This window comes from Bactrocera dorsalis, chromosome 6, assembly GCF_023373825.1.
Source record: "Bactrocera dorsalis isolate Fly_Bdor chromosome 6, ASM2337382v1, whole genome shotgun sequence".
Classification (NCBI taxonomy): Eukaryota; Metazoa; Arthropoda; class Insecta; order Diptera; family Tephritidae; genus Bactrocera; species Bactrocera dorsalis.
In genome coordinates, this window is record NC_064308.1 from 18,524,654 (window position 1) to 18,547,341 (window position 22,688).

A 22,688-nucleotide genomic window follows, 5' to 3' on the forward strand; every position below is an offset into this window, starting at 1 on the left:
TTCCAAACTCCTTACGTACAACTGCAATCGAAACCATTGGTTTTCGGAAAATGCAAAAGAATAGCTGGTACGATGAGGAGTGCCGTGTCGCAGCGGAGAGAAAACAATTTGCCTACCTCTTAAAGTTACGATCGACCACAACACCTACGGGTTGGGGTAGATACAAAGAGTTGAAGAGTGAAGCGATACTCATTTATAGACAGAAAAAGAAAGAGGCCGAAATGCGTGAGTATGAAGACCTTGACAAGTTGTCCGACAAAAATAATGCCGGAAAATTCTAATAGAAGGTTTCAAGACCGAAGCGTAGTAGAATCTAAAGAGGTGGCCTAGTGACCGATACCCAGAGCATAATAAAATTATGGAGGGAACACTTCTCCAGTCTACTGAATGGCAGTGAAAGTATAACGCCAGGAGAGGGCGAACCCGATTACCCAATCGATGACGATAAAGCAGACGTTCCATTGCCCAACCATGAAGAAGTTCAAATAGCAATTACCCGCCTGAAGAACAACAAAGTGGCGGGAGCCGATGGATTGCCGGCCGAGCTATTCAAACACGGCGGCGAAGAACTGATAAGGAGCATGCATCAGTTTCTTTGTAAAATATGGTCGGACGAAAGCATGCCCAACCATTGGAATTTAAGTGTGCTCTGCCCAATCCACGAAAAGGGAGACCCCACAATCTACGCTAACTACCTTCCCAATTAAGTCTTCTAAACATCGCGTATAAGGTTCTAACGAGTGTATTGTGTGAAAGATTAAAGCGCACCGTCAACAAGCTGATTGGACCTTATCACTGTGACCTTAGACCTCGAAAATAAACAACCGACAAGATATTCACCATGCGCCAAATCTTGAAAAAGACCCGTGAAAAGAGAATCGACTCACACCACCTTTTCGTCGATTTCAAAGTTGCTTCTATTAGCACGAAAAGGAGCTGCCTTTATGCCGCGATGTCTGAATTCGGTATCCCCGCAAAACTAATACGACTGTGAAAACTGACGTTGAGCAACATCAAAAGTTCCGTCACGATGAGGAAGGACCTCTCCGAGCCGTTCGATACCAAACGAGGCTTCAGACAAGGCGACTCCCTTTCGTGCGACATCTTCAATCTGCTCTTGGAGAAAATAATTCGTGCCGCAGAACTTAATCGATCAGGAACAATTTTCTGTAAGGGTGTACAGCTGCTGACGTATACTGAGTATTTTGGTAACATTGCCCTCAGCACCCGCGCCCTTACTTCTGCTCTCTCCATACTGAATTAGTAAGCAAGGAAAATAGATCTTGCAGTGAACGAGGGCAAGACGAAATATCTCCTGTCATCAAACAAACAGTCGTCGCACTTGTAACTTGGCTCTCACGTCACTGTTGAAAGTCATAACTTTGAAGTCGTAGATAATGTCGTCTATCTTGGAACCAGTATAAGCACCACCAATAATGTCAGCCTGGAAATACAGCGTTGAATAACTCTTGTCGGACTGAGTGAGCAATTGAGAAGTAAAGTCCTCTCCATGAACAAAAACCAAACTCTATAAGTCACGCATCATTCCCGTTCTGCTATTTGGTTCAGAGGCATGGACGATGAAACATCTGATGAGCCGACGTTACAAGTTTTCGAGAGAAAAGTTCTGCGAAAGATTTATGGTCCTTTGGCGTTGGCCACGGCGAATATCGTATTCGTTGAGATATACGGCGACATTGACAAAGTTTAGCAAATTAAAAGACAGCGGCTACGCTGGCTGGGTCATGTTGTCCGAATGGACGAAAACACTCCAGCTCTGAATGTATTCGACGCAGTATCTGCCGGAAGACCAGGTGGATAAGGACCTGGTTTCGCTTGGAATCTCCAATTGGCGCCACATTTCGGAAAGAAGAAACTACTGACGCACTGTTGTTAACTCGGCAATAATCGCGTAAGCGGTGTCAACGCCAGTGAAGAAGAAAAAGGAGGAGCCCGAATACCAAGTTTCATGAAGATATCTTAATTTTTACTTAAGTCGTGTACCGATGGACGGACGGACAGACAGTCAAACGGATTTCAACTTTTCTCGCCACCCTGATCGTTTATATATGGGGTATTCCATACCAAATCGACCACTTTTGAACCCGACCCGTTTAGATTTTGCTGAAACTTATCCATCCTTTTCTACCCTTTGAAAAACATTTTTGAGAATTTTTTCAAAATTTTTTCTCCAATTTCAAAAAAGTTATGAATTTAAAAAAAAAATGGCTTTTTTATTTTCAAATACCCATAACTTTTGTAGAAATTGACTTTTGGGGACCTTTTTTTAATTTTTGTTTTTGAATGAACTTTCCGAAAAAATACACGAAAAAAATGTAACACGATCAATTATATAAAATAATCGGTAAAATCGTCATTTTTTGGAAGTTCACCATTTTTTGGAAGTTCGTCATTTTTGTTTTTTTCCTCAAAAAAACTTCAATTAATTTGACAACTATCCCTGCTAATCCCACAGTGGGCCGATTTTTTTTTATATTTTTTTTATTTGTTTAAAAAAAAATTGTAAAATTTTCAGAAATGAAAAAAAAAAAAATTCCGTAAACTTTATTTTTATCACATAAAAAAAAAATAATTTAACAATTTTATGATATAATATTCTCAATTTATAGACTTAATTTACGAATATATTATCACCAAGATTCAAATTTTTACCATTAGTAAGGTCGATAAACTAGGGTTGGACAATTATAGACTTACTTATAGTCAGTATACTATAAACTATACGCTAGTATGTATAAGTTGAGAATATTATATCATAAAATTGTTAAATTATATTTTTTATATAATGAAAATAAAGTTTACGGAAAAAAATAAAAAAAAAATATAAAAAAATCGGCCCACTCCGGGATTAGCAGGGATAGTTGTCAAATTAATTGAAGTTTTTTTGAGGAAAAAAAGGGGAACTTCCAAAAAATGACGATTTTACCGATTATTTTATATAATTGAAGCATGTTCGCGAATAACGTTGTAAGCGACAATTTTTTCAAAACCGGTTTTTTTTGCAGATTACTGTTATAATGGCTCTCTTTTATCAATCCAAATCAAAATAAGGCATATTATTGCACTTGTTCGTATTCAAATCGCATTTTAATATAAGCACTCAGTGGAATAACGTTTCAAGTGACTTATTTATTGTGTGTACAATGGCAAAAACTGAGTGTTCTTGTGTGCTTGATAAGTGTGTTAGAGGCTCCAAAAGGAAAATAAATTTAGAAAATTGGAAAGATTTGAATAATAAAAAGCTAAGAAATAGTGGGCAATCTTATATTAATAGAAAAAAACAAGTTATACCAGCAAACAATGTCCCAAAGCAGGTATAGTGGAAAAACGTTTTAAGTACATAATTTTTATTTCATATACATTTTGAACTATTTTGTAATAGATTTTTGATTGCCATTGTAATTTCCATTGTGCAAAACTTGATAATGAACAAATGAAGAACCTTTTTGATAACTTTTATAGCAAAAATTATAACGAGCAATGTTTATTTCTATCCTCACTTCTTGAATTGAGCGAGTCTAAAAGAAGAAGAGTTGAAGAAGGGAGTTCTATACGAAATACAACAGTATTTTATTTGTTGGTGCTTTCAAACGGAAAAAGCGAGAGAGTGTGCAAAAAAATGTTTTGTCACATATTTCAGGTAAATGTTTTCTTGTTGTTGTTTTACGTTGATTTTTACTTTACTTTTTATTTTAAAATATGAAGATAACGCAGCGCAGAGTTCAAATTTTGGTTGAAAAAGTAAAATATGGGAAAAACATTGATGATCAGCAAGGAAAACATAAAAATCGTCCCCACAAAATCATAGAACAGGAAAAACTGAGCGTTGATGAACACATAGTAAGCTTTCCCAGCCAAGAAAGTCACTATGGTCGTTCAACATCTCGAAAAATTGTCTTAACCCCAATTTAAATATTAAAACAATGTACGAGTTATACAAAGTTAAATATCCGGATACCCAAATTTCGTACGACACAAATAAGCACATTTTTCATACAGAACACAAACTACGATTTGGTTTCCCAAGAAGTGATACTTGCAAAGTTTGTGACAAGCATTTTATTGATATGATTCCCCCTGAAAATACGGAACGATTTGAAAATATTCAAAAATTGGCGACAGCTCATCACGAGCAAGCAGATAAAGCATATGCGCAACTTCGAGATGATTCCAACGCTGGCAAAAATTCACAAAATACCGTAGTCATATATGTCGATATGCAGCAAGTGATTTTTACACCGAATCTCACACATTCTGATGTATTTTATCAGCGACAGTATTCCAATTATAATTTTGCTGTCCATAATATCTCAGAAAATACGGTCGATATGTACACATGGCACGAAACGATTGCTAAAAGAGGAGCTGCTGAAATAGCTTCAAGTATTTGGAAACACATTACATCAAAATTCAGTATTCTGGAAACTGATCAAATTAGAAAATTGATTATATGGTCCGATAGATGCGTTGGACAAAATAACAACTGGACTATGATTGCCACAGCCTTCTGATCAAATACTTTTCTGAAGTGAATCAAAAATTTCTTAGTTCAGGGCACAGCTTTCTGCCATGCGACCGGGATTTTGCACTTATCGAAAAAAAGAAAAAAACAGCTCAACTTTATACACAGGCATATGATTCATTTTGCAAGGCCTTCGAATCCATTGCAGATTCATCAAATGGCTCTATATGAATTTAAAAACTTTGAGATGCCAGTCAAAAATTTATATAGAAATCCTTTGTGCAAAATAACTGCTGCAAAGTGGATACAAATTTCTAGAGACGATCCAAACACACTTAAAATGCGTAAGCAGCATAATATAGCAGAAACATGGACTTCTTATAATTTGCGCTCAAAAAAAAAACCTAAATTATGCGAGTTATACTTTGCCAATGCTCAGGAATGATCCAATAAAAATAAGTGATGAAAACAAGTAGGACCTTCTGGCAATGGCGTCGTATTTACCAGAAAACTGTGCACAGTTTTATAAACAGTTGCCATGAAAGATAAACCAATACATATATTGATACTCTATACTATTTACTACATATCCGTTGTGAATTACATTTTGCGGAAATATCGTTTAAATTTATTTGAAATAAAAGATTTTTCGTTTTGTTTATAACCTTCTTTGTTTGTTTATTACTGAAATACAATTTTTTTGGTTTTGAAACCTTTACTTTCCAAATACGTTGACGGAAAAACGTTTCAAACGCCATCCTACTATATGTTATGCATAGTGGAATAACGTGTTAACATCCATTTAATTTTGGATATAAAACGTTTTTCCATTTAAAGAGTTTAATTTCGTTTTTTTTTATTAGTTTAACTATTTTATTAATTTTTTATTTCAATTTATTCATTCTAAATAGACAGATTACTACTGAAAAAATAAAAAAAAAAATCCAAAATAGATAAAACTTTAAGCTTTAAACGTTTATTTCATTTCCTTAACATTTCTAAATCTGTCGCTTACAACGTTATTCGCGAACATGCTTCAATTGATCGTGTTAAATCTTTTTCGTGTATTTTTCCGCAAAATTCATTCAAAAACAAAAATTAAAAAAAAAACGTTCCCAAAAGTCAATTTCTACAAAAGTTATGGCTATTTGAAATTCTCAAAAATGTTTTTCAAAGGGTAGAAAAGGATGGATAAGTTTCAGCAAAACCTAAAGGGATCGGGTTCAAAAGTGGTCGATTTGGTATGGAATACCTCATATATATAATCCTATATTAATCTCCATTAGTTTTAGGTGATACGTACAGCCGTTAGGTGAGCAAATCTATAATACTTGCAACTAGTTGCAAGAGTATAAAAATTGGATTGTGGAACATATTTTGATTAAAACAATCTGTGTTGTAAATAACTTAAGTAATATTGGGTCGAAAAAGTTTTTTCGTATTTTGTCAGTAGATGTCGCTGCACTTGTATATCTCCAGTGCTACCAATCACATTGTATCATACCATATAGTGTTGGAAGGCTTCATTTAACCAAAAAAAATGACAATGCTGTATCAGTTCGTGTAGCAGAACAAAATTGTTGCAATAATATCTCTGGCGGAAAAATGGTAAAAAGTGGTCGACCGAATTGGTACAGATTTGTTTATTTATTTATTAGTATAAATATAAAAAAAAATAAATTGAAGTTTGAATAGAAATACGAGAAGACTTTTTCGACTACCCAATATGACTGTGGTGGACTATATAGAATTTTATATTTGTTTTTCTTACCATATTTTATCTTAAAGTCTGACTCCGTAGCCTCCCTCACTCTCATATTGTACGACACGTAAGTCTGCAGTCCATCACAAGACGTAAGAGTACAGTTCCAAGTTTCAAAATCAGGACGGATGTTTGAGGCACACCGATTGGCTTATTGTAAGCGTTTCGGGAAGTTAGAGGAAGAAGCGAAAAGTTTCAACTAAAAACATTCCACATTTAACATAACACCAAAAATTTCCCAATTCAATCCCCATCTTGAAAGAGTAGAGCTATTGCTCGAGCCCTATTAAATATCTCGGGGATTATCATAACTAGATAGAAAACATAAGCTAGACCTTGAGAACAGGATTTCCAAAGCCCTTCGAATCTGGAACTCCTGCAAAAGAGCCATTGCCCCAAGGTGTGGCTACGTATTCACTGACGAACTCATTGCGTTGGGTTATCTAGCAGGCAATAAATAGTTACTCTCAATGAATAACACGGTTAATATAATATCATTTGGGCACCCAATCATATAGGAATAGAAGGAAACGAAAGGGCAGACGAGTTGATAGCTCGGGGATTGCCAGGAACACAATATCCTGCCCTATACTATTCAGCTCCTCCAAGGGTCGTTTGAAGCAATACACCCTAGAGAAACACTTCAGGTTTTTGAATATTAGCAACACAGGACATAGCACGCCACTTTAGGGTATCGTCTACTTTTAGGAAAAAGCAAACTTAGGAATATTGTAGCAGTCATCACAGTGTACATACTCTTAAGATCCTTCCTTCAAAAAATTTGAAGAGTGCATTCGGCGGAATGCAGAGCATACGCGGAGGATAATAAGACGCTGAAACATCATCTTTGCGAATGCTTCATCTTCGGGTAGACATTTTTTTATCAAATCCATTGCGTTGCTAGATAAGACTTAATTTGATGACCAACCAGTTCCATGCACTTGAAATTAAATTTTGCGCCTATAGTGTTTCGGGGTCTTTTATGACCATTCTTCCATATTATGCGCGGAGATCTATTACTTTTACTTGATTTCGTAAACTTCGAATACAAAATATCTTCTTTCCTTATGTCCTTTACTTATGCATTTCGCTAAGAATACAATAGTTCTAATGGAAAAAGATAGGAACGTAAAATAAAATATTTCAATAAGTCAGCTTGAAAGGTGACGATGGGTACTGAAATTCTGTCATTATATCGATATCATACTACTATGGCATGTAAAAAGTGATTATTATGTTTATTAGAAAATATTATTTATAATTAAGTTAAAGTGAATTGGTATTTAATTAAATAGAAAAATATATGATCTGCTGCGTTTGCTCTTCTTCGCCAACTGTATTTTGCCAACTGTGATCGCCAACTGTCGCTACTCCTTGAGATGTGAAGTTGGTTGCTGCTTGCCAGTATCACGCAGGGTGTTGCCAACATTACATTCGGCCATCCTGCTCATCGTCTGTCTCAGATGACCAGTTTTCATCGAAATGCACCCAAAGCTTCATATTATCAACCCTAGTGGGTGTAACCTTGGGTCCCATAAAATCTGCTGCTTTTTCGACAGAGTACCTCCTATTGCGTTTGACTCTATAATGTCCATTTAATTTGTTCGATAACTTTATGTTTGAAAAATGAGTTACTTTTATTGCGACTAAATTTCCTTTTTGATATTCTGTACTGAGTTTTCGTTTTTTGTCAAAGTTTTTTTTTTTACGTTTCTTGAGCTTTCTGAATATATGCTCTGCATTCTTCTCTCATTGTGCGACGATCTTCTTGGAATACCTCCAACAATTCTTCTTGGAGTAGTTTTATAATGTCACTAGACCTTTCCCTTTTAACTTTACTCCAAACATAATTTCGTAAGGTGTAAATTTTGTTGATGAGTGAACGTGCGCGTTTATAGCTTTATGGTACAAAAATGCTGCATACTGGTACCACATAGCTGGATCATTAGCTGGATCATTAGCTGACAATTTCGACAACATAGAAAGAATTAATCTATTGACTCGTTCAATTTGTCTATTGCCTCTAGGAACGCCTGTTGTTATTTTTATATGCTCAATTTTATTTTCGTTACAAAATTCTTTAAATAAATTTGATAAAAATGTTGCACCTTTATCGCTGATAATACGTTGCGGGTTTTATAAAAATTGTTACCCATGTACTCAAATGCTTTATTACCTCTTGAGCGTCTGTTGTTTTGGTCGGAAATAGCCAAACGAATTTAGAAAAAACCACCAACTATTGCGAAAATATACTTATAGTTTTTCGACGTAGAATCTAAGATACCCAAATGATCGACATGGATAGTTGCCAGTGGGTAGTCACCCTTATTTATGCAATGTAAAAATTCTTTCTGCATTCCTTCTTTGCGATTGTGTACTATTCACTCAACGCAGTTTGATATGTGTTGCTTCACCTTCTTTTCTAAATGTGCTATGAAAAAGTCTTTTTGGATCGCTTGTTGCTGCGATGGACCAATCTGAAATTCTGCTTCTTCCTTCAGTAACTGTGTTAATGGCCTAGCTGTGATGGCATAATTTTGAAGAAACTTTCTAAAATATTCCGTCAAACCTAAGAAAGCTTGGACGCCTCTGATATTTTTAGGTGATTTTATCTCTTCCAGGCCATACACTACCATGATGAATTTCATGACCCAAAAACTAATTTTCTCTTTTAGAAACTTGCATTTGGACCATTTTATTTCTAAACCGAAACTTTGCGCCTTCTACAGAACCATTTTTACATTCTTCAGACATTTGTCCTCTGTCTGACCGAAAACAACCGAAAACCGAAAACATATTGTATAACTCCATGATACCGTCGTTTATCCATCTGTGAAAAATATAGTTTAAGTACCTCATAAACACTGCTGGTGAATTACCAAATCCAAACGGTGCCTTAGCAAAATTCAAACAAACCTTCTCTGGTTATAAATGCTGTATATTTCTGACTACTTTTTTCAATCGGCACATTCAGAACTCGTTTTTGAGGTCCATAACCGTAAAGAATATCGCTGATTGCATCTTCTCTAACACTTCATCGATGATTGGAACAGGGAAACGATCTTTTAATACAGCAGCATTTAGTTTACGATAGTCTATGCAAACACGATAACTTCCATCTTTTTTCTTTGCAAAAACAACTTTACTGGCTATGTCATGTCTTTTGATATTATTTTCAGCTGAATAGGAGGACGGAGTCATGTGCAGAAGTTCACGCAAGTGAGGAAAGTTCTCTGATCGCCATTTATTTGGGAGTGGCCAGAAACGATTCTTTTACATATGACTCAAGCAGCTCACGACTTCCGGTCTTTGACCAAGTATCCTCTAGGTAGCCTAAGAACATCCGTTTGAAGGCGAGCTAAAGTGAGAAGGCGAAACAGCCCCTGCATTGGGTTGTGCGCTGGGTTTGGGACCAGCCACGTAAAAAAACACTCCCAATGAAAAACCAACAACAGCCTCGGATGAGAGACCCCACTTTTGATGACGACCATGGCAAACGAAATAAGGACTATGATTTGAGGGCATGCACGTGGAATGTCCGGCTGCTAATTGGGAAGCTGCCGCTGCCCAGTTGGTAGATGTCCTCGTAAAGATAAAGGCTGACATCACCGCCGTTCAAGAAATGCGATAGACGGTACAAGGGCAGATACGAGTAGGTCCTTGTGGCATTTACTAGAGTAGCCGTATAAAGGAGCGCAAGTTTGGTGTGGGATTCGTGGTGGGAGAGAGACTCCGTCGCCGAGTACTATCATTCACTCCGGAGAATGAACGTAAAGCCACAATCCGCATCAAAGCGAGGTTCTTCAACATATCGCTGATTTGCGCCCACGCCCCGGCGGAAGAGAAGGACGATGTGACCAAAGATGCCTTCTATGACGTTTGGAGCGCACTTATGACAGCTGCCCCCGCCACGATGTCAAAATCGTGCTTGGCGACTTTAATGCCAGGGTGGGCAAAGAAGGTATCTTTGGCACAACGGTCGGCTAATTCAGCCTCCACGAGGAAACATCCCCAAATGGGTTGAGGCTGATCGACTTCGCCGGGGCCCGAAATATGGTTATCTGTAGTACTAGATTCCACCATAAAAAGATTCATCAAGCTACCTGGCTGTCTCCGGATCGAAAAACCAGCAACCAGATCGATCATGTTGTGATAGACGGAAGACACGTCTCCAGTGTTTTAGATGTGCGTGCGCTCAGAGGTCCTAACATCGACTCGGACCACTATCTTGTTGCAGCAAAGATTCGCACCCGCCTCTATGCATCAAAAAACGCACGCCAGCAAACACAAGGAATGTTCGACGTCGAGAAGCTGCAATCACAACAGACAGCTGAACGATTTTCTACTCGGCTTGCACTCTTGCTCTCTGAGAGCACTCGTCAACAACTCTGTATAAAGGAACTGTAGGACGGTATTTCAAACTCTTTACGTACAGCTGCAACCGAAACCATTGGTTTTCGGAAAGTGCAAAAGAACAGCTGGTACGACGAGGAGTGCCGTGTCGCAGCGGAGAGAAAACAGGCTGCCTACCTCGCAACATTACGATCGACCACAACACGTGCGGGATGGGATAGATATCGAAAGTTGGAGAGGGAAGCGAGACGCATTTGCAGACAGAAAAAGAAAGAGGCCGAAATGCGTGAATACGAAGAGCTTGATAAGCTGGCCGACAGGAATAATTCTTGAAAGTTCTACGAAAAAATGCGGCGGCTTACAGAAGGTTTCAAGACCGGAGCATACTCTTATAGAACCCCCAAAGGTGATCTAGTCACCGATGCCCAGAGCATGCTTAAATTATGGAGGGAACACTTCTCCAGCCTGCTGGATAGCAGTGAACGCACAACGCTAGAAGAAGGCGAACCGGATTCCCCAATCGATGACGATGGAGCAGACGTTCCACTACCCGACCATGTAGAAGTTCGAATAGCAATTGCCCGCCTGAAGATCAACAAAGCGGCAGGGGCTGACGGATTGCCGGCCGAATTATTCAAAAACGGCGGCGAAGAACTGATAAGGAGCATGCATCAGCTTCTTTGTAAAATATGGTCGGACGAAAGCATGCCCAACGATTGGAATTTAAGGAAAAAAGGAGACCCCACAATCTGCGCCAACTACTGTGGGATTAGCCTCCTTAATATCGCATATAAGCTTCTATCGAGCGTATTGTGTGAAAGATTAAAGCCCACCGTCAACAAACTGATTGGACCTTATCAGTGTGGCTTTAGACCTGGCAAATCAACAACCGACCAGATATTCACCATGCGCCAAATTTTGGAAAAGACCCGTGAAAGGAGAATCGACACACAACACCCCAGAAAATAATTCGAGCTGCAGAACTTTATCGAACAGGCTCAATTTTCTATGAGAGTGTACAGCTGTTGGCGTATGCCGATGATGTTGATATCAGCAGCCTCAACAGCCGCGCCGTTAGCTCTGCTTTCTCCAGACTGGACAAGGAAGCAACGCAAATGGGTCTGGCAGTGAACGAGGGCTTGACGAAATATCTCCTGTCACCAAACAAACAGTCGTCGCACTCGCGACTTGGCTGTCACGTCACTGTTGACAGTCATAACTTTGAGGTTGTAGATAATTTCGTCTATTTAGAAACCAGTATAAAAACCACCAGCAAAGTCAGCCTGGAAATCAAACGCAGGAAAACTCTTGCCAATAGATGCTATTTCGGACTTAGTAGGCAATTGAAAAGTAAAGTCCTCTCTCGACGAACAAAAGCCAAACTCTATAAGTCGCTCATAATTCCCGTCCTGCTATATGGTGTAGAGACTTGGGCGATGTCAACAACGGATGAGTCGACGTTGCGAGTTTTTGAGAGAAAAGTTCTGGGAAAAATTTATGGTCCTTTCCGCGTTGGCCACGGCGAATATCGCATTCGATGGAACGATGCGCTGTACGAGATATACGACGACATTGGCATAATTCAGCGAATTAAAAGACAGTGGCTACGCTGGCTAGGTCATGTTGTCCGGATGGACGAAAACACTCCAGCTCTTAAAGTATTAGACGCAGTACCCGTCGGGGGAAGCAGAGGAAGAAGAAGACCTCCACTCCGTTGGAATGGCCAAGTGGAGAAGGTCCTGGCTGCGCTTGGAATATCCAATTGGCGCCACCTAGCGAAAAGAAGAAACGACTGGCGCGCGGTTGTTAACTCGGCTATAATCGTGTAAGCGGTTTCTATGCCAATTAAGAGGAAGAAGAAAAGGATGTTCAATCGGAATAACTGCAGGATTGTATTCATTTATTAATTTATTAACATCATTTCTATATTGAGGCGGATCATCAATTTCTGGCACCTTTTCTATAATATTGTATACGCATTTTAATTCAACCTCTTCTCGTATATTTGTCTTATCGGAGAAAACATATCCCTTAGCATTAAACTCTAATTGGAAACGCTGAATGAAATCATATCCGACAATAACTTCGTTGTTTTTTTTATGATCAGCTACGACAAGAAATGTATGCTCAGTTTTTATATTATCAACTTCAACTTCTAACGATAACGAACCTTTTGCCGCAATCGCAATATTTCCCAAACCATACAGTCTCGCAAAACTTTTTTGTAGGCCGTGATTACCAAAATTTTTTTCATGAACACATTGCTGCATAAGTGACACATCTGCACCTGTGTCTATCAAACATGAGATGTACTTGTTGCTAATTCGCATTCACTTACTTCGTTTATCACTTGTTAGCATATTCACAATTTATTGCGATGTGACCATTGCCGTTGCATTTAAAGCATTTTAACAATGTCTACATTTTGTGCAAGCTTCGTATAATTTCTTTTTTGTACAGCGCCGCTGCTGCTCTGCTTGTGACTAATTTGCTATATAATTCCGAAACGCTCTTTTAGTTCTTTAAATGTTTTAGAACTATACAATGGATATTTCAAATCGCCACGCACCTTTATTCCGTCCACAATGTAGCGAATAACTACTTCGTCTTCTATCGATCCCAGTGCACCAGCTTCCTCATTTGCAGAATATATTCGTAAATATTCTCGTCGTTCTTATTTTGCCTTTGCATTAACTCCTGATGTATGTCAGCACTGTTGAACTTTATGTCGAATTCTTCTTTGATCGCTTCGCACAAAGCATCGAAGTTCGAAACACTCACTGTTTCCAGGAACAGTTTTGCCGTGCCTCTCATTTTATTCCTCGCATTTACATATTTTTGCTTTTCGGTAAGCTCATATGCGTCAGCATTCTCGTTGAAATTTTCCAACCACTTTCCAATTGGAACTGTCACGCCATCATATTCTGGAACAAGTTTTTTGAATTGGTCGACTGACGCGTTTTTGCCTGAGTTCAGCATTTTTAATAACTCGACTAGACCGCTTGAATTTATTCCACTACCATACACGTTCGAGTTCTGAATTTCGAATTTTTCCGCTGTTTTCTCCATTTCGATCAACTTTAATGAAAATGTGTTCTCTTTATCAACTTTTACTAACTCTGGATTAACTTTTTCAGCTTCAAATAGATTTTTTTCTGCTACTTCCTTCTTCTTTTTGCTCGATCTTCATACAGGCATCATTCTAACAACTTATCCGTTCAAAGGTTGAGCTTGAGCAGTGGCGTAACTATACCGTTCGAGGCCCGTGGCAAATTCATCGAATGGGCCCCCTGCCCTCCCACTTCCCCAATATATAAAGAAGCTGAACCAACAACAATAGTATTTTTTATTTTATAATATTTATTTATACACTTTTATTTGTAAGAGTTAACTAATAAATCACTACGTGAAGTAGGTACATACAAACTTTATAATTATAATTTCTTGATTTGCTAATTATTCACTTTTAATTAAAGGTACCTAATTTAAAGTACATATTGAACTGAAATCACAATTTTATTTTAAGTACACAATTTTAATTATTAAAATTCCTTTCTTCGGACTTTCTGTTCAGCAAAAGTGTTATTGACATCATCAAAGTTCAAATTTCGGGCCATAGAATTTTCGATGGATAGAATAGCCAAATTGCTTAACCTTTCTTGTCCCATAGAATTTCTTAAATAAGTTTTTATCAATTTCAGTTTTGAAAATGATCGCTCGGCACTAGTCGTAGTTACAGGAATGGTGAGAAATAACAGAAATGCAGTGCACACTTCAGGAAAGCTTGAAGATATAAAATGATTCTTTATTATTAATAAGACGACCTTTCTATTTCGTGTTTAAAAGAGGATCGAAAACTGAGAATTTCTTTGGAAAACGACATAGATATATCTTTTTTATATAAATGGACAAATGCTAAAGCCTTTTCCAATAAATCAGTATCATTCAAGTTTTGCAAAGTGGCAGGCTGCAAACACTAAAATTGGAAACAATTTCAATCATTCCAAGGAAACGCGATCTAAGTTGATTAATGATGATGTCTAATACACGATAGAATACGTTCACTTTAAACAAGCTTTCAGGATCTTGGAGACGTTCATCCTCACAAATTTCATCAAAATGACGTTTCACTTTTCTCTGACGAGTTTTAGGAAATTCAGGGTTTATAGACCATTTAACTGCAATACTATTTGCTTCCGTTTTTAAATCTTCAAATTCATGTCGATACTTTTCAAGTTCTTCTAGACAGACTTGCAAACGCTTTGAAGCATTTGAAAGATCGACGGCTTTAGATTGAAGTGCTTTAGAAGCCGCGTCTATGGTTTGTAAGACTTTGCAATGGAAAACCAGCAACATAATAAAATTGTAGTTCTCTACCTTCTTCTTTAGCAAGATAGCTTCATTTCTCTCATCTGATTTGGAATTTGATAAAATGGTTTTTGTTAGCGCTTTTTGAACATCAACAAATCGAACCTTTAAAGCAAACATGGCATCAAAGCGTCCTGCCCATCAAGTTGGATTCATTGTTTTTAATGTTACTGAATTTGATGATATAACGGTTTCTCCTTTTTTGTTGTCAGATATAAAACTAGATAATATATTCCATCGTCTAATACTATGGCCAAAAAAATTATAAATTTGTTGCACAGTTTCGAATAATGTTTGTATTTCTATGACCTCTTTTACTGCATCATTTACTACCAAGTTTAAATTATGAGCAGCACAATGGACATACACTGCATTTGGCTCTATATCTCTTATGAGTTTTTGAATTCCGCCATAAGTACCTTTCATAGTATTAGCTCCATCGTACCCTTGTCCACGGCACTTATTCAGAGAAATACTTTTGCCATTTATGGATTTTATTATCTGCTTGGACATTGCTAAGGCAGTTTGATCCTCATGAAATCTTAAAAATGACTCTTTAATTACGAGAGCCTTTGGAGTTCCATTTTCATCTTTCTCGATTACACAGTAACGGTAAAGTTCACACAATTGATCTGTTTTGGAAATATCTTGAGTAGTATCAAACAAAATGGAATAAAACGGCGCGGTGACTATTTCATTTACCAGGGCATTTTCCACTTTTTGAACCAGAACAGCAATGAGGTCATTTTGTATTTTTGGACTTAAGTATTTAATCTGGTCCTTAGGTTTGCTTAGCAACTCTTGTAAAATAGGTTCGTATTTGGCTAATAACTCAACAATACTCAAAAAATTTCCTTTTGGACCAGAATCGTTGCCATATACCGTTTCTTTATGACCACGAAAAGCTAAATTACAGATTGAAAGTATCAGAGTAACATCAAGAAGTCTAGTGAGTACCTGGCGCCAAAAAAAATTTTCTCTCTTGATAATGGACTCTTGCTCTTCATCTAGTGTTCCATGTAACTGCCACTGTCGATGTACAAAACATGAATGCAAATGTTCTTTCGATGTCTCATGTCTTTCTATGGCTTCCACAATATGTTTCCAATCATCATTGCCTTCCATTCAAATATTTTGTATATTTTTAGACGCCCTATTTGCGAATAACCAACATGGTGCACAATATGCTTTTTGAAGCAATAGAGAATAGGACAGCCATGTACGTTCTAACTTTACGCCAGATTTAGAAACAGTGTAATAATATTTATCTAAGAAAGATCTATTGTTACTATCCCTTAACAAGGGGCCTTTTGGTTTACAGTTGTGGTTGCTCTGAATATAAATATTCACTGTTATCGGGCCCTGCGATATTGCCACTTCTTCTTGTATACTATCTTGATTATTAAAGTACTGACTTATTTTAGGTAACTTTTTATTTTGTTCTTCAGACTCCTTCTTTCGCTTTCTTTTTTCGCTTCCACTCTGATACTTTCTAGAACAAAACCGCAAAAAGTTTGTAATAATACTATAGCTTTTATTTATTGAAAAATCTACTTAATTGCTAACAAATGCCAAAAAAGCGACCGTAAAAATGTTTATAACGAAAGTCCACCGATTGTTCAAAGTTCAATTCAAGTGTCAAATTTTGTAAGTTTTGAAAGAACGATGAACATAGGTACCGAAATAGTTTTGGTGGTTACGAATGTCAAAATAGTGAATTGATTTTGAAATGCGCGATGAGAATCATTATTTTAAATAATAATTTCGTAACTTGTGATTTCAAACTTTACTACCGATACCTACCGACGATGTAAATGATTAATTTTATGGGTAGATTAAAAATTAAAATAATTGTAATAGTATAAATTAATTTAAATATTAGAATAAAATTCTTACCCAGTAGACATTGTCAACCTATTTTCACAATTAACTAATTAAATATATCTTCACTTGCAACAAACAACCAAATCTTACAACAATAAACTGCTAATTGCTTGGTGAGTTCTTGCGTAATACAATAGTGGAGTTTTTCATATATACAAACTCGAATCGGGGATTCCCCAAGCATCAGCAAGTATTACCAACATAAATTTTAAGCAGTGTTGCCGTTTGAGAAAGAAAAAAATACACCAAACTCATTTCAAAATTGCGCTAAATTTTAGCTGTGCATTTTTAATGGCAATAAGAGAAGATGTGCTTTTATGTGAATTTATTTAACCATTATTACATTTATCAAAATCAACTAAATTAAATAACTGAATATCTTTCTGGTCATCATTACGTTCGGGTGCGATTGGTGTGCCTTCACCAGATGCCGTTTCTTTTTTTACAGTTTTAGTCATTTTCTTCAAACCGTGTTCAGGCAACATAAAAGTGTGGCAATTTTTCTTAAGAACTTTCAACTGATGACGTATCATTATAATTGAACTCTGTTAGTAAGATCAGAGACAGTCATAACATAACACTTTAATGTAAAAAAGAGACAAAATATTAAACGCATCAATAACATTGTTGTCGGCGAATACTAAACCCTTTGGGGAATTCCCAGCTCGTTATTTTCCTAACGTTTTACGGCTCTGACAATTAACTTATTGGCTTAAATTTACGATCGTCAATAATTTTTACAATTTTCTACTAGATTCCGAAAAATATTTGTTAGCGCATTGTATTGAGAAAAAAAGCGCTGAAGAGTCTAGAATTGCGCTATCTAGCGCGAAATGCGCTTAAACGGCAACACTGATTTTAATGGCGGCAATATACCTAGTCTCAGCGAGACACCCTGAGACATGCCCAGTGAATATAAATATAAACCAATAAACAAATTTTTGAGGTATGTTTGTCCACACATGTTTCCGAAATTATTACGAGTAATTGGATTTTGACCATTCTTTCTAAAACTGGGTTAAATTTTTTTTTACTAATGCATTGAAAGTTTAATACCTAGGTATATTTTTTTTAGCTATGTATGCAACTAAGAAGGTAACAAATAAATTAAAGACAAAACTTTTTTTTTACTTAAGTAATGTGTATGTGTAATAATAAATGTTGGGAATTGAGATTTCCTCTGACCGGGGGCCCCTTCGGGCTGGGGGCCCGTGGCATTTTGCCGACTTGCCACCCTGTAGTTACGCCACTGGCTTGAGCGGTTGAATGGTTGAGCCCCCATGTAAAAAGTGATTATTATATTTATTAGAACATGTTGTTTATAATTAAATTAAAATGAATTGGTATTTAATTAAATAAAAAAATATATGATCAACTGTGTTTGCTCTTCTTCGCCAACTGTATTCGCCAACTGTATTTTGCCAACTGTATGTGTGAAGTTGGGTGCTGCTTGTCAGCATCACGCAGGGTGTTGCCAACATTCCATAGCATATAGCTAACATTACAAAGTGAATGGTCAGAATAATTTTAGTTTCAGTGCAGCCGAAGTTAACGTTTGTTTCTTGTTTCTGATATCAAAATACAAAAAAAATGATTGTAAACAAATGCAAACTAACATATTTTTTATTTTGCCATCTAGCTCATCACGTATACATGTTTTCCGGCGTGGCTGCATATCTCGTGGCGGTGCTTGCGATAGTTGGCCCAATGACTGCTGCTACAATAGTTCGTGTCGCTGCAATCTCTGGGGAAGCAATTGTCGTTGTCAACGCATGGGACTCTTCCAGAAGTGGGGCTAAGGGCCAATGTATATAATAAAGATTTCTCACTACTGGCAACCAATATTCGGTCAACATTAAAATCTTTAAACTAATGTGACACCCTCCCATCTATGAACGAGTCGGCATTTTCGGCCGTTTTAATATCATAACTAAAAATTTGAAAGTTCATTTCGGCAATTCCAGTAAGAGTTGCCAAGTACCCGGAAATTTGTTGTAAAAACTTATTGAATATTTTTAAGATTTTCATCACAATATATTATTGCACATTAATTTTTACGTCATATCCTTTGCGAATTCACTAGCCGGCATTTATGAAAATTCTAACTTCAGTAAAACGCAATAAATAGCTCTATAATTGCGGAAGCAAGCTTAAAAAGACACCTTTTCGTAATTTCCACGAGGATTATTAAAACACTACAATGCTCGAAACAGTGGTTTAATATATTTTTTTTTAAGTTCGAAGAATGAATTTACTATCGATCGTCATTCTTTCAAAAGTCGGTTATCTCCTAATTTACTTTTATATGTGCAATATTTATATTCACAAGAAACTCGTTCTGTTTAAATTGACGAAGGAGATTATGATTAGTTTATCATAGCGTATCATATAGGTATACAGCAATGTTAAAAATTCAAATCAGCGAGTGAATCGGCGTTCAAATGAACGAGTGTTCGAAGATGGATTTTGTCCTATCAAAAAAATCGGGCGAAGGGTTGGCTAAAAAAATTGTAGAAGCTCTTAATTCAATGGGGATTTCGATCAAAAAAATTGTTTTCCAGTCCTACGATTTTGCAAAAAACATGTCCCAAGGAACCCAGCGAAAATTGTCAGAAAAATGTGAGAAATCTATCCCTTATATACCATGTCATGCTCATCGGATCAACATATTTGTTGAAACATCATGCAATTCAAGTGTTTTGATTAAAGGATTCTTTAACGTTTTAGAAACACTGTACGTTTTTTTTTCTGGAAGTACGAAACGTTTTCTTAGTTTGCGAAAAGAATTAAATGATATTGAGAATGCATTGCAACTGAAAAACCTGTCAATAACACGATGGACTGCTCGGACTGAAACAGTAAAAGCTGTGTGGATTTCTTTCGAAGGTATTGTTAACGCTATGGAAGTCATTCAAAAAGATTCAGAAAATTTTGATAACAATACACGTACATTAGCTTCTGGTCTGCTTAAAAAAATTCTGGATTTTGATTTTATTAGCTCATTATTTTTTTGTAAAAATGTAATGTTTAAAGTAAAAAATTTGACAGAAAGTTTGGAAGCCGAGAAATTGAACGTCATTGACGCATTATTGCTGATTGAAAGCAACGTCATTCCAACAAATGAATGACGATTCACAAATTAACGCATTGCTAGCGAGTTCAGTTGCATTTGCTGAAAAGTGTCAGATCAACCCTGAAAATGACTTTTCGAAACACCACAGAACACGCCGTGCTCCAAAAAAATATGACGATAATCCAGCAACTGCTTGTAATTTTGATTTCCAGACATTTTATAGAAAAGACTTAAAAATTGTCCTCGAAAATTTTACAAATTGTATTCAAGATAATTTGCAAGAAACTATGTCAACCTTCAAACCCATTCAAGAGATGTTCAGGATTCCAGCTAACAGAAGTATTATTACAATAGAATCTATACAATTTGTTGTGCAATTGGAACCTAAGTTCTTCAGTGAAGATCTAGATTGTATTTTTGCTGAAACACAATTCTTTTTGATTCATGTAAAGAGTGTAAATCTTTCGATGACATTTCTATAGTAGCGTACAAATTGAGAAAGGTCATTCCTTCTGCGTATAAAATTGTTCATTACATAATGACTGCTCCTGTCACGTCAGCTTCATGTGAACGTTCTTTTAGTAAATTGAAATTTGTTTTCAACGATTTGCGTACAACAATGGGGGATGAACGTTTGAATTCTTTGATGCTGCTTTCTTCTTCAAAGGATAAAGTAGACGAAATCGATCTGCGCGATGTTGTTGGAAAATGGTCAATGTTGAAACATCGCAGAGTGAAAATATATGTAACTCAGAAATTTATATTTTTTGCAATTCAATTTCTTAAGAAAATCTTGTTTTTTCCCGCGTAACACGTCGCTGAACAATATATGTATTTTATATTAAGAGAAACATATTAAATGATGATAACACAAATATGTACAATACTTAATTGAGAATAAAATAATGAATTATGCTATTATGTTGTCAAACTTCTCCGTAATACCTTATCAGAAATGAAGATATCCTTATTTTATATATATTTATAAACATATACATTAACCCTCCATTGCTAACCTTAGGGTCGAATCGACCCAGACACGCAAACTTTTTAAATTAACAAAAAATAAAGAATATTTTTTAACGCAAGATACATGTGTAATCTAAATTTGTACATATTTAAACGTTTATAAACAATAAGAATAAGAAACATGTAAAATATTATGCATAAAAAATTGTTTTAAAAAATAGCCTGGGTCGATTACATTACATAATTGAAAAATTTTTGCATTAGTCATTCCAATTTTTCTTTTTAACATTTTACTTTTATATTTCAGGTTTCAAATGCACTTTATTTGAAGTCAATATCTTTAAAACTTATCATTTTATGCGGAATCTGGCTGGATAACTTTTTTTCACTTTTTTAGCTATGTTGTAATGAATACAAACTTAATTTCAATTTAAGTATATAATTTAATTTTTTAACACATCATTTTATAAATTTAACAATAAAATACTACAATATACTAAAAGACGTATACGTTTTAGCAATTTATAAGTTTAAACGATTTTAATAGATAATACAAATGAGGGTTGATAAGACCCATGGTTAGTAACCATGCGACATGATTTGAGGTTAGTAATGCAGGGTTAAATCGGCAAATTCTTGAAATGAGTCGGCATTTCAAAGGGACTCAAGCCAGGGTTTTAACGGGACGGAGGCAGTTTCGACATTAGCCCTACAGCCATTTCTGATGGGTGTCACCCCATCATACTCAGGTGCCAGAATGCCACCACCACCAGCCAAGGGTTCTAACAGATCCAGATAAGTTTCCTATTCTAAAAACTAGTTCGCTGCCAAAAAGTCGTCTAGGAAGTTGTAAGGCCGCGAAGGCCTTATACCTGATACTTCCATAACATTTTTGGAGTAATTTTATCGTGTCTTGATGACTTTTTTGAAAGTCGTTTTTTGGACAATTATGCCGAAATACTTTCCCTAGGTAGTATTTAAGTCGGTTATGTACATCTACATTCAGACTTATACTTTATCCACGTTTTAAATCTTTTGAATATTATTTTGCCAGTAATTATATTACCTAATCACTAAAAAATAATATAACGGTATACCAGGTACGCAGATAAATTAATATGTCTGGGAATTGATAAAGAAGCTAAAGTTTTAAAATTTTGTTTACCAATAGCGATATTATTTTTATTTGTAACGAAGTACTAGCTGTGTTTGCGTCTTTATTATGTGTGTTTGCCCAAAAACGAAACAAAATAAGATAAAAACATCAACTACATGTTTATAAGATTTTAAATTTTGAATATTTATACCTATAGTATATTATTCAAGGAAATCGATGTATTTACAACAAACAAAATGAGTAATTTAAACTCTATTGTATGAAAATGGTTAAAATATACAAAAAAAATATGTAAATAAACTATTGACAAATATTTACTTTAGTCAAGCAGCAGATACAACTGACTTTGAAGTATTCTTAACTTTCAATACTCTATTGAGGAATGTAGTATACGAATATATATTCCTGAATATTCGAATAACTGGAAGAATTTCAAATACGTTTTGTAATTAATTTACACCCTTAAAAACCGTTTTTCCTGTAATGAAAACTTATAAAACTGGCAAAACAAAATAACTAACACAATTTACTATACTCATCATATTATGGCGTCAGGTGTAGATAGAGACGTGAAAACATCACAATTCTTTTTAAATTAAGAAAATCGTTTGTATTTTTTACAAACATTGCTTTTTGTAAAAATTATTTTTAATATTAAAAGAAAGAGAACATTTTCACT

General features: G+C 35.9%; 2 protein-coding genes across 2 annotated transcripts in view; one reads left to right on the forward strand and one right to left on the reverse strand.

Moving 5' to 3' along the window:
* Positions 1-22,464, forward strand: part of LOC109579237 (uncharacterized) — a 62,161-nt gene extending 39,697 nt beyond the window's left edge. The window contains exon 3 of the mRNA XM_049460919.1: positions 18,490-22,464. Coding sequence (XP_049316876.1) covers positions 18,490-18,649 — 160 coding nt within the window. The 3' untranslated portion in view covers positions 18,650-22,464. The remainder of the gene's footprint in view (positions 1-18,489) is intronic.
* On the reverse strand, positions 13,803-18,124 carry LOC125779390 (zinc finger MYM-type protein 1-like). Its single transcript, XM_049460728.1, has 2 exons — positions 16,863-18,124; positions 13,803-16,458 (listed from the first exon to the last, which is right to left on the reverse strand). The coding sequence occupies exon 2, from the start codon at positions 16,089-16,091 to the stop codon at positions 15,108-15,110; it is 984 nt and encodes a 327-aa protein (XP_049316685.1). The 5' UTR covers positions 16,092-16,458; positions 16,863-18,124; the 3' UTR covers positions 13,803-15,107.
* Positions 22,465-22,688: the final 224 nt, after the last annotated feature.